At 39.2% G+C, this 14,688-nt stretch overlaps 1 protein-coding gene and 1 long non-coding RNA gene across 2 annotated transcripts; one reads left to right on the top strand and one right to left on the bottom strand.

Annotated features, from left to right (window-relative positions):
• Nucleotides 1-649: 649 nt before the first annotated feature.
• On the bottom strand, nt 650-14,069 carry hltf (helicase-like transcription factor). Its single transcript, XM_023951901.2, has 25 exons — nt 13,936-14,069; nt 13,110-13,300; nt 12,866-13,032; nt 11,454-11,596; nt 11,298-11,377; nt 9,983-10,054; nt 8,796-8,987; nt 8,449-8,523; nt 8,308-8,368; nt 8,185-8,236; nt 8,029-8,093; nt 7,887-7,934; nt 7,427-7,534; nt 7,262-7,353; nt 7,024-7,167; nt 6,826-6,958; nt 6,449-6,584; nt 6,040-6,219; nt 5,837-5,949; nt 2,328-2,530; nt 2,110-2,229; nt 1,705-1,817; nt 1,442-1,622; nt 980-1,060; nt 650-890 (listed from the first exon to the last, which is right to left on the bottom strand). Exons 2-25 carry the CDS (start codon nt 13,296-13,298, stop codon nt 753-755), a joined length of 2,886 nt encoding a protein of 961 aa, XP_023807669.1. The 5' UTR covers nt 13,299-13,300; nt 13,936-14,069; the 3' UTR covers nt 650-752.
• Nucleotides 1,538-7,831, top strand: LOC110017504 (uncharacterized). The gene is made up of 2 exons (XR_013653197.1): nt 1,538-2,570; nt 6,815-7,831. It is a non-coding gene; the product is annotated as an uncharacterized LOC110017504 (long non-coding RNA).
• Nucleotides 14,070-14,688: the final 619 nt, after the last annotated feature.

Genomic DNA, 14,688 nt, shown 5'->3' with positions numbered 1-14,688 from the left:
TAAATTGAATATACATTTAGTCAAGAGTTAAAAAAAAGCTTTCTAGGAGATTGTTAATTTTTCTTTCCCTGAAACAAACTTTTGCCCCTGGACAAAAAGGCAGTAAGAAGCATCATTTCCCTAATTTCAGAGGGAAATGATGCTTCTTATCACTTGACATGATATTTAGCTTATATACGGCTTACGTCCGCTGGTTAGTCCTCAAACACCAGCTACAGCAGAGAGGCGAGCTCTGTAGCAGTTACAATGACAATGCATCACACAGTCCATTCTTTGGGAAAACTAATTTAAATGCAAAGATTAAAGCACTAATATTTGATAAGTGACCATGATATAAGCAGGAAATGGTGTCAATTATCCATAAAATTAATCTATGTAATAAAGAGCAAATGAGCCCTAAAATCTTTATTTTTGTAGGAACGAAAGTAAGAAGTATGTGTACATTATGGAAGCTCCCCAATATGATGAGATCATATGAGACATTTCTTTTTAAACCCCGTCTAGAAAGCAGCAGTGCTGGAAAAAAAACGTCCCCTTTTATACATTCACCCACTTGAACTTTGCCTCTGAAACAGAATCTTTTGTTTAAGAACAAAATGCTGAACTGTCAGCAGCTAGTTCCTTTAGAGCAGAAACAGGGACTGACAAAAACGTTTGAGCACATTTACTGTTTCCTTGAATTGTGAACTCAAGCATGAAGATGATTCTGAGGCGGTGCAACACGCAGAAGAATCCCCGCCACAGCGTCACGCCTACAGCTCCATCAGCGCTCTGATGTCATCGATGCGAGAAATTTTCCTGTCTGCAGAGCCGAAGGCCTTCTCCACCAGATCCTGCTTCTTTTTCTGGATCTTCACCATGTTCTCCTCCACCGAATCCTTCACAATGAACTGAAAAGACGGGACTTTAAGCTTCTTAAAAGAAAGAAGGAAGGAGCATGGAAACAAAGTTTGCATTAACTGCAGGCCACGTCTCTGACCTTTGTGACGACAACGTTGTTCTTCTGGCCCAGACGATGGCAGCGGTCGATGCACTGCTCCTCTGTCGCTGGATTCCAGGCCTTGGCAGAGACACGCAGCTCGTTTAGATCTCCGTGTTTGAATAAAGCATCTCTAACTACATTTTATAAATGTGTTGATCCATCTCCACTATTAAACATTAGTTATCTTTAAAACTGACCATGTGATCTCAACTTTTGGCGTTTTCAGCAATTAAATAAAGATGATCATCTCAACGTTGCCAATAAGGTTCCAAACTGGAGATGTATTTTCTAATAATAATAATAATATAATAATATAATAATTCATTACTTCATTACTGATTTGAGACGTTTTTTTTTGTGATAAAATGTTTTCGTTTTGCTACTTGCTTGCATTTTTAGCCACAAAAATTTAGAATCTCAACAGAAAATCCAGCAGTTCGGATTCGTTTCTGCTCTTACGGGATCCATGAGGAAAACGTGGGAGGCGGCAGTCAGGTTAAGCCCCACCCCTCCGGCTTTGAGTGACAGCAGCATGATGGCAGGGCTGTGTGCCTCAGAACTCTGAAACTCCTTGATGACTTGGGTCCTCTTCTTTTGGCTCATGGAGCCGTCCAAACGCACAAAACGGAAGCCGTGTTCCCTGCAGAGTTAAATGAAAAAAAAAAAAAAAACTTTGTTCCACTGCATTTCTGCTCACAGAAACGTGAGCTCGTGTTTCTGACCTGAGTGGAACCTCCAGGATGGAGAGGAAGCGTGTGAACTGAGAGACGACCAGACACTTGATGCTGCTGTCTTCCTCCCGCAGCCTCAGCAAGTTTCCCATCAGAGCTTTTACCTGCAGAGGTGCAAACGTGCTTGAGAGGAGGAGACTTCCAAAAAAGTCCAGAAAGTCCTCCTGTTTAAAGGGGAACATTACTGACAGCTGAGTCAAGTAACTAATATATGTGAGTTTTTATTTAAAAAATTATTATGAAGAAGTGAATATTGGCCACATGAAAACTTCCTTCTCAGATTTTGGTTGGAAAGGCTTGAACATGTTTTCCTTTTATGGATGCATGAGAGTGCTGCATATTTTAGTGGTCTGCAGAGTGTTTCGACTATTTTTAGCTCGCAGCTGGATCCCAGACCTTTGAGCTCGTCCTCCACTTCCCATTGTTCGTACTCTCCTCTTCCATGTCCTCCTGAGGAAACTCCACCAACTCGCTGCTCTTGATCTCACTTCTACAGAGAGGGCATCTCGGCTTTTCCTTTGCAAACACGACCAGAACGTGGGAAAGAAAGCGAGTCAGCAGCAGGTTGTCGGGTACAAAGCTCAACAGAAACGTTTTGCTCTAAGGGGAGGAACCTGCTCGTTGCTGATGACTTGAGCGATGCAGGGTCGGCAGTAAACGTGGGCGCAGTGAGTGATGACGGGCAGACGGATGGAGTCCAAACACACGGAGCACTCCTCGTCCGAGCCGCTGGCCAGCACCAGACGCAGCTTCTCGATGAGACGCTCCCGCAGCTCTGCTGGCGTGGCTGCAGCGCCTGCACCTGCAGCGCCATCACCTGCAGCACACAACCACAGGAGAACCGCCTTTTAACGGATGTAAGTCAGGGGTCTGCAACCTGAGGCTCTGGAGCCTCGTGAGGCTCTTTTACCTCTCCATTGTGGCTCTCTGCTTGAAGAAAAGTCACGGACTATGAGGTGGATCAAGCATAACAGTCTGATAAGTTCAACTTTATTTCAGTCATTCACTCGGTAAGTCTCCTAACATAAGGTGGTGCAGCTTCAGTTTACCAAAGTTGGACTAAAACATTTAGAGCCCAAGGAGATCAGCAAGCACAATGGTGTGCCAAATGATAGTTTTTAAATACAAGTCAAAGATTTTTTGTGTGCCAAATGGTTCATAAACATGGTATGGGTCACTGATTATCATTTAATTTCGGTTTGTTAGGTTTACTAATTTACGGCTGAGACCATATAAATGGTGTATTTATTTTTTAATCACTGCTACTCATACCTACTATGACATTTGCTGCATTGAGACGACCCATTGTGGCACAGGCCGTTGTTTTATTTTGAAAGGAAGTCACCTGAACTTCTGTCAAAAGTTATAATAAACTATTTCATATTTAGAAAAAAATAATATTTTCTAATTATGTTTACGGTTTATTTATGCTCCAAAAAAAGCAATGGTTCATTTATATTTATAATAGTAACATAAATATAAAAGAGTGTCTTATTTTTCTGAAGGGTGAAGTAAGACTTGGTGGATATTGGTCAGTAAAAAAAAAGAAAAATATTGCCCAGAGGGCTCTTTAAATGGTGAAGGAAGCAGATCCTTGTTAGTATTAGAACGTCCAAGACAGTCAAGAACTTTCCCCCCAAAATGGACCAAGGATCTTGAAATTTCGGAGAGGAAACGACCCGCTCTGGCGGAATTGACCCGTTAACTTCTGATCCTATTCTCTCTTCGTGCACTCAGCTTCAATGAGGGTAAATGAAGCCGTGATGCAGCTTTATTCTTCTGATCGTTTAGAACATTTAGTTTCACTAAACAGAATTCTTTCTTTGATCCAAATAAAGACAGTCACCCAACTGTTCTGGAAAAGATTTTTAAAATCCTCCCCCCATTATCCTCACTATCCATGGGTTTTCAATTGTTTCCAGGTTTTTGTTTTTGTTTCCCATGAGCGCCTGTAGTGGGGGGTCTGAAACTTAAAGTAATTCAATGTCTTTCCAACGGACATAGTAATTTGGATTACAATGAGCTATTAGGGGTTTGAGTTGTGCGGAACAAAAGGTAGGTCAGGTAGTAGCAATTAACTGCTGCCGGGGGGGAAAAAAAATCCTAATTTGGTCCCATGGGTCCTTCAGGGACAAATTAGTAAAAGTTTAAAAAAAATCTGAATAAAAGAAAAAAGATCAAATAAGAAGAACCCATGAGAGGACTCCACAGCTCTCGTTTCAGTCAAAATCAAAAGCCATGAACAAAAATAGGCCTTTAAATGACCTTTTGAACCCTAAACCGTCGGGGCGATCAAATCAAATCAAATCAACCTTTATTTATATAGCACTTTTTCGACAACAGATGTCACTCAAAGTGCTGTGCATAAAATACAATAAAATTTAAAAACAAGATGACAAGACAAACCGTGCGACAACCCCCCCCCCCCCCCCCCCCCCGCAAAAACACACACGCACACACACACACACCCACACACACATAAATAAATAAATAAATAAATAAATAAAAAAGTGATAGAATGATAGAATGTAGAGACCTGGCTTTGTCCTGAGGTGGGAAAACGATAGTTTGGGGACATGTCCACACCAGCGACCCCCCAACCCAAGTTCACGGAGTACACCACCACAGAACCCCCCAGATCCGATCAAAAGAGTCAGACCCAGGAGATCCCACTGCAGCGACCCCGCTCACTGAGAAGGGTCAGTCACTGATGTGGAGGATCCCTCAGAGGGAAACACTGGAGTGAAATAAAATGTAAAAGGAATAAAATTAAAATATATATAAAACATGGACAAAAAACAAATAATTACATAAACCTTAATAGGCATATGAAGTAGTAAGAGCGTCTTAAAAATTAATAGAATAAATAAATAAATGTATTTACATACACATATAAAACTAGTTAAAAGAAAAATAAATTAATTAAAATATTTAAAAATAATAATAATAATAATAAATTAAAAATAATGATAATAATAATAATAATAATAATAATAATAAAATAAAATAAAATAAAATAAAAAATCCTAAAATTCAACTAAAAGCTAAATTAAAAAGGTAGGTCTTAAGCCTTCCTTTAAAAACATGAACTGTCTCTGCAGCCCTGAGGCTCTCTGGGAGGCTGTTCCACAGGCGAGGTCCGTAAAAACTGAATGAGGCCTCGCCGTACGTTTTTGTTCTAACTTTTGGGATAACCAAAAGGCCTGTATCAGAGGACCTCAGGGTCCGCGAGGGCTCATACTTTAAAATCATGTCAGATAAATATGAAGGCCCGAGACCATAAAAACATTTGTAAACCAATAAAAGAACTTTAAAATCAATCCTGAATTGCACAGGGAGCCAATGCAGCGATCTTAAAATCGGTGTAATGTGTTCCCGCCCCCTGGTCCTCGTCAGAACGCGTGCTGCTGAATTTTGCAGCAGTTGAAGATTTGCTATTCTTGTTCTGGGAAGACCAGAGAGCAGGGCATTACAATAATCCAATCTGCTGGTAATAAAAGCATGCATTAGCACCTCTGTACTGGCAAGAGAGAGAAATGGGCGGACTCTGGATATATTTTTTAGATGATAAAATCCTGTTTTTGTGATGTTTTTAATTTGTGGGATAAAATTCAACTCAGAGTCAAAAATGACACCCAGGTTTCTCACACACTGAGAAGTTTTGTAATTCTTTAGTTTAGATAAAACTATCTCTCTCTTGTCTTCAGAACCGATCACTAAAACCTCTGTTTTGTCCTGGTTTAGCTGTAGCTGTACAGCTAAACCAGTGTGCACTCATGTCATTACTGACATGAGTGCACATCTTTATTAGTGATAAATATCTTATGGTCACTAGCTTGAAGAATCCTTTTCTCTTTCACTGGGCATTTCGTTTGTTGCAGGTTTTCATTGTGAATTAAAATGTTGGTGATGAAACGTTTCTCTCATTTCTTTTATATAATTTTTTAAATTTCACTTACCGGTACTGTATTTGGTATAGAATCCTAGCTAATGCTAGAAAAGAGTTTATTTTTGCATTTCCCCTTCAATAATTGTCCTAGAGAATTTGAAACTGGTTTGGACTCTTCGTGTTTTGTCTGTTCTCTCCATTCATAACTCACAGGTGTAAAGATTTTACCCAAACCTGAGTTTGCTGCCTTTGCCAGCAGATCAGGGTGGCAGCAGTGCTGCCGGAGCCTCATCAGAATGACGAGCACATCGGCGTAATTCCTCAAGACGGTCCCTTCAGACACATATCTGTAAGAATGAGCACAGACGTTGACATTTTCAGATCAAAAGAGAAATTTTTTCCATTTATTTGATTCAGAAGTGACCCGTCTGCGTCACCTGCCGATGGTGCTCCGCCCCTCGTTGCATGCTAGCTCGTACTCCTCCCTCTCCTGCTGACTGAGCTCCACTTGCTCCACGTAAACCTTCTTCTCAGGCAGCCGCACCAAACGCTGGCCGTTTACCTCGCTGTTTTTGGTCCGCCGCAGGGTGATGTACTTCACCAAAGTCTGGAGGTTTCTGTGCCCATTTCACAACATTTCTCATTTTTTTTTACAGATCTATATCAAAATAAAAGATGGGTAAAAGCATTCAAGCAGAAAATTGCAAGATTTTTCATCAAATAAACTATGGTTCATGCTTTATTGTTTTTTACTTATCACTGGAAACTGGAAATTGGAAAATACAAGCTAAACAACGCCCTCTAGAGGATTGTCCTTTAACTACACGAACGTTTAGGAGCACTCACTCCAGGCCGGTCCTGTCTCCTTGCAGGACGGGTCTCTGGATCACTCTGTTCCACCACTCTCTGACGTTGAAGGGCTTCAGACGCAGAAAGGCCAGCAGCATCCACATGTCTTTCACGCTGTTCTGAATCGGTGTACCTTAAGGAACACATGAACACTTTCCTTTTAGAAGAATGATTCAAGGCCGCAGGATTTTCAATCTGTTTATACCAAAAACTAGGATCATTTAAAAAGTTAGCCAAGGACTGGATTTCAAATCAATAAGATTTGTTCAATTAGATTCAAGATTGTATACAAAAAAAACATTTCCATTCATAAAAATCTCCTTTTAGAAGATATTCCTGCTTACATTTCTCTGTATCTTACAGGGAGAACTCACCTGACAGAATCCATCGTCTCTGGGCCTTCAGCTCCAGCACGGCCTTACTCATCTGGGCATTGGGGTTTCTTATAAAGTGTCCTTCATCCAGCACCACCCTCAGCCAGTCGATCCCGTGTAAGGGGCTCTTATTCTGAAAGCACAAGCTCGTGAAACGACGTATTTGTGGGCTCATCCCCGTAAAGCGGTTTCACTCACCCCAAAGTCAGCAGACAGGACGTTGTAGGTGGTGATCACCACGTCCTGAGAAGACAGGAACTTCTTGCTCCTGTTGCGATCGGATCCGTAATACAGATACACGCCGAGCTTCACGTCAGGGTGAATGTGCTGCTCAAACTGGTCCTGCACAAGAAGAAAGTCAGGAAAATAACAGGGAGGAAAGCTGAAAAGCCGCTTTGACTGACATTCTTTTTTGATGAATTGTTTTTTTATGTACCAGCCAGTTGCTGAGCACCGATAGAGGACAGACGATAAGAGTGGCTCTTGCCGACGAGTCATCCGAGTCTGAGGTACAGGAAGACTCCACACCTGCAGACAGCAAGAGGAATTTCACGCAGTCTGAGCTTCGCTTTCACTGAAAAGCAAACCAGCAACAACTTACTGTCTTTGAGGGTGGACTTCTGAGAGGTTTTCTTCTTCTTTGGGCCTGTGTCTGATGAACCACTTAGAGCTGCAGCAAAGTCCAGGTCCTCCAGCAACACCGGAGCCTCTGTGCAACAGACAGAAGATGAGAGAATCAGTCAATTCGGATCCTAAAAAAGTGCTCGTCAGCTATGATATATGTATTATTTTCTGACATTTCTGTCACTGAAACGTTTAAAGTCCCACTCCGATCATCTGTAGTTCTGTTTTTAAAGTGTTCACCATAAATATCATTATGCCGATTTGAGCCAATTTCGAAAAACCTTTGCCGTTTTAGGACATAGTTTCTGCAGAGCGGCAGGAGCTGTTGTGGGTGCGGGTGGGACTGAATGTTGCACTAAAAATACAATTTTCATCACAAAAAGCTTTATCAAGCTTTTATTTTGACATGTAAGCTCACAACTTGAGTGGAGACGCACCTTTACCGGGTTTTCGCTTTGTGGGTTTCAACTTGCCTTTCTTTAACTCTGTAGTTTGAAAAACAAAATTAAAGGTATAAGGTCAAACTAAAGTACAAAAAAAAACACCCGAATAACTTGAAATAGATGTGAAAGCTCGTACTTTTCTGCTTCTCTTCCTTCACCTCCACCACCTCAGACGTGTCGAATGTTTCCTCCAGGTTTACTCTGATTCACAGATTATGTTTGACAGGATTTGTTTTTTCTAAGCTAAAACAAACATCACAAGTTTTTGGTGTCAGGAGTAAAAGATGCTTACATTTCTGAGCCGGGATCAGTTCCTTTTGAACTGCTTGCTCCTGCTGCTTTATCTACATGAGATAAACGCCACGTCATGCTTCCTCGAAACTTTTTGAAATGACATGAAAGGCGGGACGATTACCTTCCCGTCTGGAGGCCTCTGCCGTTTTAGTTTTAACCTTGAAAGGTGAGGGCCGTTCTTGCTGTGCACACAAAAATAATAATAAAAACTGTTGCATTAATGTAATGCTGTGAGAATATAAGAATTAAAAAAAATGCTTACACATTTCTGCACAGGCAGAGGCTTCCCTTTGTGAAAGTTGGTGAGAATCAGGGCGATTGTTGTCAGAGTTTTGCCCTGAAAAGCAGAACAGAGAAGACACATCTACAATTCAAATGTGCCCTTTAGTTTGCCTAATCCTGCACGCTTACGATCCCATTTATGGATTCAATTCAATTCAATTCAATTTTATTTGTATAGCCCAAAATCACAACAACAGTCGTTTCGATGGCATTTTTTAGTATTTCCAATTATCCTAACCTTCATGCCTTTGGAGTGAAACATGGAAACTCCATCACCCTGTGGCCTTTTTTCTAAAACACGGTTGTTTTAGCATCTGAGCGGCTTACCAGTCCCATGTCATCTGCCAGGATCCCCCCACGCACTCTCTCTGGGATCTCTTTGGAGGAGAAACACGTCAGGCTGTTGTAGTACAGATCGCCTCTTTTCTCCCAGAATGGCGGCAGCGCACATTTGTTTTCTCGCGCGCACATCCAGGAAAGCGCTTGTTTCTGGTGAGGCAGGAGGGGCGTGGCCACAGACTGCAGAGAAGATTAAAAAATAAAAAATAAATCACTGTTGGTCCTTTAATGCAGCTGTGAAGCAATTTGTGGGAAAAACATCAATTCTGTTATTCTTCTCACATCACATTATTGTTGCCATGAAGGATTTCTGCCCTCTATCATCATTATAATAACCATTTTTCCTACTTATATGAACTTGTTAAAAGTTAAAATGTGATCACACCTTATAGATCTGGTGGTAAATCTGAGTTTAAGACATATTATAATTAAATTATTTGAAATATTTGGACTGAGCTTTGATGTCGGTTGTTGCGATCGCTACGATTTGTTTACTTTCTTCACATTTCTGCCTGGCAACAACTAAATGATTTATGCAAACACCCCACTATTTTTTGGATCCAGAACAGACATTTTTAACAAATAATATAATTGACTTTAATGTTTTGGGCATGAAAAGATGAATCCAGGTTCTGCCGCTGCACTTTCTTCATCCTTGATAAGGATTATAGTTTCTTCGCTCATCAGCCGACTACTTTAATTACTTTTTAAAATGTTTTTATTTAACTGCCATCACTTTTGGGGCATAAAATTAGAGACTTTTTGCCGGTTGATCTTAAGTTCATTGGACGTTTCTCCTGAAAAAAGCAGCAGGTTCAGCAACTCATGTTTCCTGAGCGTGTGCACTGTAAACTTTGTTTAAAATTTAGCATTAGATGATTCTAAAGGTCATAAATGTAATTGATTATTTTTTTTACAATATTTCGGAAATTGATTCTGTTCATGCTACCGCATCTCTAAAATAGCTAGGTGTTTATTTCCAACTAGATGCCAATTTAAGGTGAAAAATTTCTGAACAGTGAGACTTTAGAAAACAAAAAGACTGAACTAATGAAGAACACAAACAGAAAAAAAACAGAAATCTTTATATCGACTGTTTTCCAGGATATAAATCCAAATGATCCAATCCCAAAAAGGAAACAGCTGACTGACGTAAACACGGAATCAGTACTCGCCTCAGCGGCTTCTTTCTCTCCGTCTTTACTCTCCATCAAACCTTCAAACAGGTTGTCAAAAGCATTCTTCAGCTGAAAGAGACAACAAGTGCAGAACAGAGTTTAGAAATGAGCAAAGGCTAGAAGATTTGTGTCATTATAATAACATGACAAATATTAATTTATGTAAAAAGACCATGAAATGTCTAAAGACCCACTCCGATGGGGTTTTTAACATGTACTTGTGGAACTTTTTTTACCCTCAAGGTGGGGGACATTTACCGTATTTTCCGGACTATAAGTCGCACCGGAGTATAAGTCGCACCAGCCCAAAAATGCATTATAAAGTAGAAAAAAACACATAAGTCGCACTGGACTATAAGTCGCATTTTGATGGGAAATTTATTTGACAAAATCTGGGACCAAGAACTAATAACTTTCACAACCTCATATGACACAATCATAGCAGACTGTTTATCTCATAATTTCACAGTAATTCTTTCTCGTACTTATTTATTTAATCCTTTCATGAATCATCATTGGCCAACTAATACTCTGTTTTCATCCTGTATTTGTAGAAACAGTTTTCACTTTTATTGCATTTCTGAATCTATGAAATCATTGGAAAATAGAATATTATGTTTTTAGCCTTCAAGATCTTACTGTAAAAAAAGGTTTGCTGATTCTCTGAGTCACTTAACATACTCTTAACACTTAACATACCTCATACATCAAATTTAGCCAGGAATCTCTGTTCCTCACAAATGAACATAACAGGAGGGTTAACAATGTGTTTATTTCAATTTATATCTAATATAAGTCGCTGCGGAGTATAAGTCGCACCCCTTGCCAAACTATGAAAAAAAGGGCGACTTATAGTCCGGAAAATACGGTATAAAGAAAATGAAGCATTTCTGGGTACTTCTTTGTTTAGATTGTTGTGAATCAGGAGCAGATGAAAACAATGCTGTTTAAAAAAAGACCGCTTTTGATACTGAAAATACAATCAAAAGCTTCCTGCTCCGCTCCATTCTGATGCATCCGCTTAGAGATAAATAGATCCATGAAGGTCTTCGTCTTCCTCCTCCCATGGCAGCTGGTTCACCAATATTGCTTGTAAACAGATAGGTGATGGGAAGTGGAGGTGGGGCTTTTATTTGTGGCAGAAAAATGGCTTAATCCTAATTAAAAGCCCACTGGGAACGCTTTGAAAATAGATCAAAAGATGATCGGAGTTGGACTTCAACATACTTTTCCCAGAAAATGGAAATGACTACCATTTTCTTTGTCCCGATTCAACAGAAAACAAACATTTCATGTCGTTAAATCCAGTTACCTCCTCTGCAGTTAGTGGGACAGTCACTCCTTTTTTGGATGAAAAAGCACGAGCGCCTGAAATGCTGTTGGTTTTCTGACCTGAAAGGAAGCAAATAATAGTAAAACCAGACGTGTCTGGAGCATCCACAGACGTTCCTGAAAGACTCAGGCATACCTGCTAATTTGTTTCCGTCTGAGTTCAGTTTGAATCCTCGCCGTTCCATGTTTTCCAGGACTGCATTTTTGTTCTCTTCTTTCCCCCAAAAGGACAAAATGACCGGCATGGTGAACGAGTTGTTTTTTCCGTAAGGTACGACCCTGACAACCACACAGGCAGCGGCGCTCATATCAACTCATTTATGTTCTGTTTTCATCTAAAAGTCAATTTAAAAACAAAACGACAAAAAACCTAATATACATTAAATAAATGAACAATCACAACTAACGTTTGGTGTTCAACAAGAACCCTAATGTTATAGGATGTCTTTCAGAACTGAAAAGCAATATACTTTTATATTTTCAATTTCACAATTTCTTATTTGGTCTAAAATTACAGAAAAGGATTAGGGCCATAGAGAAAGAAAAAAAAAGGGCAAAGAAAATTCTGACGTTAATTGCAGTATTGTGACTTTTTTTCCTCCAATTATTGGATAAAAGTACATCAAAAGAAAATGTAATAACGTATACATGATAAGAAAAAAACAGAAGGAGAAAGAATACGGTAAAAAAAAAAACAACAACATCAAATCTTAAAATTTAAAAAAAAAACTAAAATTTAACTCTTCTTGCTTTAAGAATGAATTATTGAAAAACAAAACAAAATCATGATTTTATAATGTTCTACTAATGAGACATTTACAAATTAGAATAAAACGAGATTTGCAATTCTGTTTATCCATTTTACGGCAAAGTTATGCCGAGACAGAAAAAACTGGCAAATAACCAGAAAAGGCATCAATTCCTGTTGTTACAACCTTTAAAGACCCATTTTGATCTGCTTTCAAAGGGTTTCTAGTGGTCTTTTAATTATGATTATGCTGTTTTTAGCCAAATTCAAAAAAACTTTGTTTATCAGAAATTCCCCTACGAGTTGTCGGTGGAACCATTGGCGTGGAGTAAGCCCACCCTCATTTCCCATCATCCCACTGTTTACACTCTCTCCTGCTACCTTATGTCTCCCAACACCCCCAACCATTACCAGTGCGACAAAAAGGGGATACAGTCGTACAGTTTGGAGGGAGACGTCAGCTCGGATGAGGAAAACAAAGACGTACATGGATCTGTTACTCTGCAGGTGGATGCATCAGAATGCAGTAAATAGGTTCCACATCACAGCTACAAGCTTCTTCAAATGGCACCTTTTCATATTTTTTCTATTTAATATTGAGAAATGCCTAATTTAAGCCTAATTTTCTTTATTGATGTCCTCCATCATCAAAAAAAATACCAAAAGGACATGTTAAAAAACTCCCCAACACACAACTTTCATCAGAGTGGGTCTTTAAAAACTTTTCCAAATTTTATGGAAAGCTCTGAACGTATGAGGAGAAAACCTAAGCGACACAGTGACCGCACCATGACACTCACCCCTCCACTTTAGCCAGGTTGTTGTCCATGACATGGGCCATGGCTGCAGCCAGTTCCCTCTTGATGTGTCCCACCTGGTTGCCATAAACGTTTGCAACCATCACTGCATTGCAGTCGTATGGGTTATGAGGTTCTCGCACCAAGCCCACCATCTCACCCTGGTTCACCTGTCCAGAGAAGAAACCCTCTGAAATGTAGGAGTATTTTTTATGTGTGTGTGTGGAAGAGACAGTCTGACCCTTACCACGCCTGTGTAATATCTGAGGCCCACCACAGAACCCCTCAGGTGGCCGAACAGCACGCTGCCGTCAGCATCCGCCGGCTCTTCGGACGCTGCAGCTCTGATGGCCTGGGACAAAGTCTCATGGCTGTCTGTGAAGAGGTCCACGTCAACGAACCTGCCCCATCCAGACCTCCACCTGTGGGAAAGCATACCTGCAGACAAAAAAAGACGGCAAAGATGAAGAGTTCTGTAACAAAATAAGGCAGTATTTATTTTATATTTTTCAGAAATAAATTATTCTGTATGTAAATAGTATTGAATCCTGCACTAACCAAAAAGCTTCTAGAACAGTTGAAACATGGTCACATTTGAGACTTTAGCAGAATCCTTTACCTATTTTATTTTTTAATCTGTTTTATCTTGCTATTATAATGGCTTTTTTGACATTTTTGATAATTTTCCTGGCAAATGTGAAACTTTTGGCATTTGCACATACTAGTATGGATTGTAATGTGTGATATTCTGTATGTGCAATATTTGTTAATAAAGTTTTTTTTTATTTAAAAAAAATGATGGTTCTGTGGAAACTAACAGTTGCAGGCAGCGGTGCACAACTTAAATTAACTTTCTGCTAGCTCTCATGTTGGAGGTGAGATGTATAGAAGCTTCATACTACTTTGTAGTTTAATTTTCGTTTCAACTACAGTTTTCGAGAAAACGAAACACAGCCATTCTTATGGAAAGTAAAGTAGGTAAGTGTTACTAAGCTAGCACGCGCCGTTTGTTCTCGTGCTAACGGAAGAACACAGAATGTAATAAATATCAGCATATAATAACGAGGCCTTACTTTCGATCTTCCTTCAGTGTTGATAGTTTTTGTACGGTTTCCCTGCAAGTATCCTGCTATCAACTGCGACACAATGTTCACAGCACTTTCAAATGAAACACATCTGCGCCTAGAATAATCCTTCCGTTGTTAACTTTCAAAATAAAACCCAATGACATGCTTTTTGGTGTTATTTTTATTTTTTTATTTGTTTGTTATAGCTGCTTGATGTAGAACTTTGTATAATATAAGAATTTAATTCTGAAGTTGATAATAAAAGTTTTGGTAAGTGCAGTATGTTATCAATCTTTTATGTGGATGCACTGGCAGCAGTCGTCATTTATCCTGTCTTTGCATTACAATGTCATTTTTAGTATGGTTTTATTTTTGTTTTTTTCCATAATTATCAAAAATGAAGATTGTATCTGCATTACATTATTATCACTATTTAATTTATTTTATAAAAACAGTACACCGGGCTCCTGAAGGTATACTTCATCAGTGTACTTCATCAGTTATATTTCATAGTTCATAGTTATAACATAGTTATATTTTTCATACACAAAGAGAGATTTATCATGATTTGATATGGTAGATATAGAAATATTTGCACAAAAATGTAAAGCTTGTGCAACATAAAGACAACAAATTCAACATTTTATGAAATTATAATTCAGATTATATATACTGTGAGCTATTATTGTGTGTTTTTTAGGTGTATTTTTGAGCTCTTAATGATAAAAAACAACGACCCTCAATTATTCATGTTGGATA

This window comes from Oryzias latipes, chromosome 22, assembly GCF_053564925.1.
Source record: "Oryzias latipes strain Hd-rR chromosome 22, Olatipes_Hd-rR_3.1".
Lineage (NCBI taxonomy): Eukaryota > Metazoa > Chordata > Actinopteri > Beloniformes > Adrianichthyidae > Oryzias > Oryzias latipes.
This window is presented reverse-complemented; position numbering and strand designations above follow the sequence as displayed.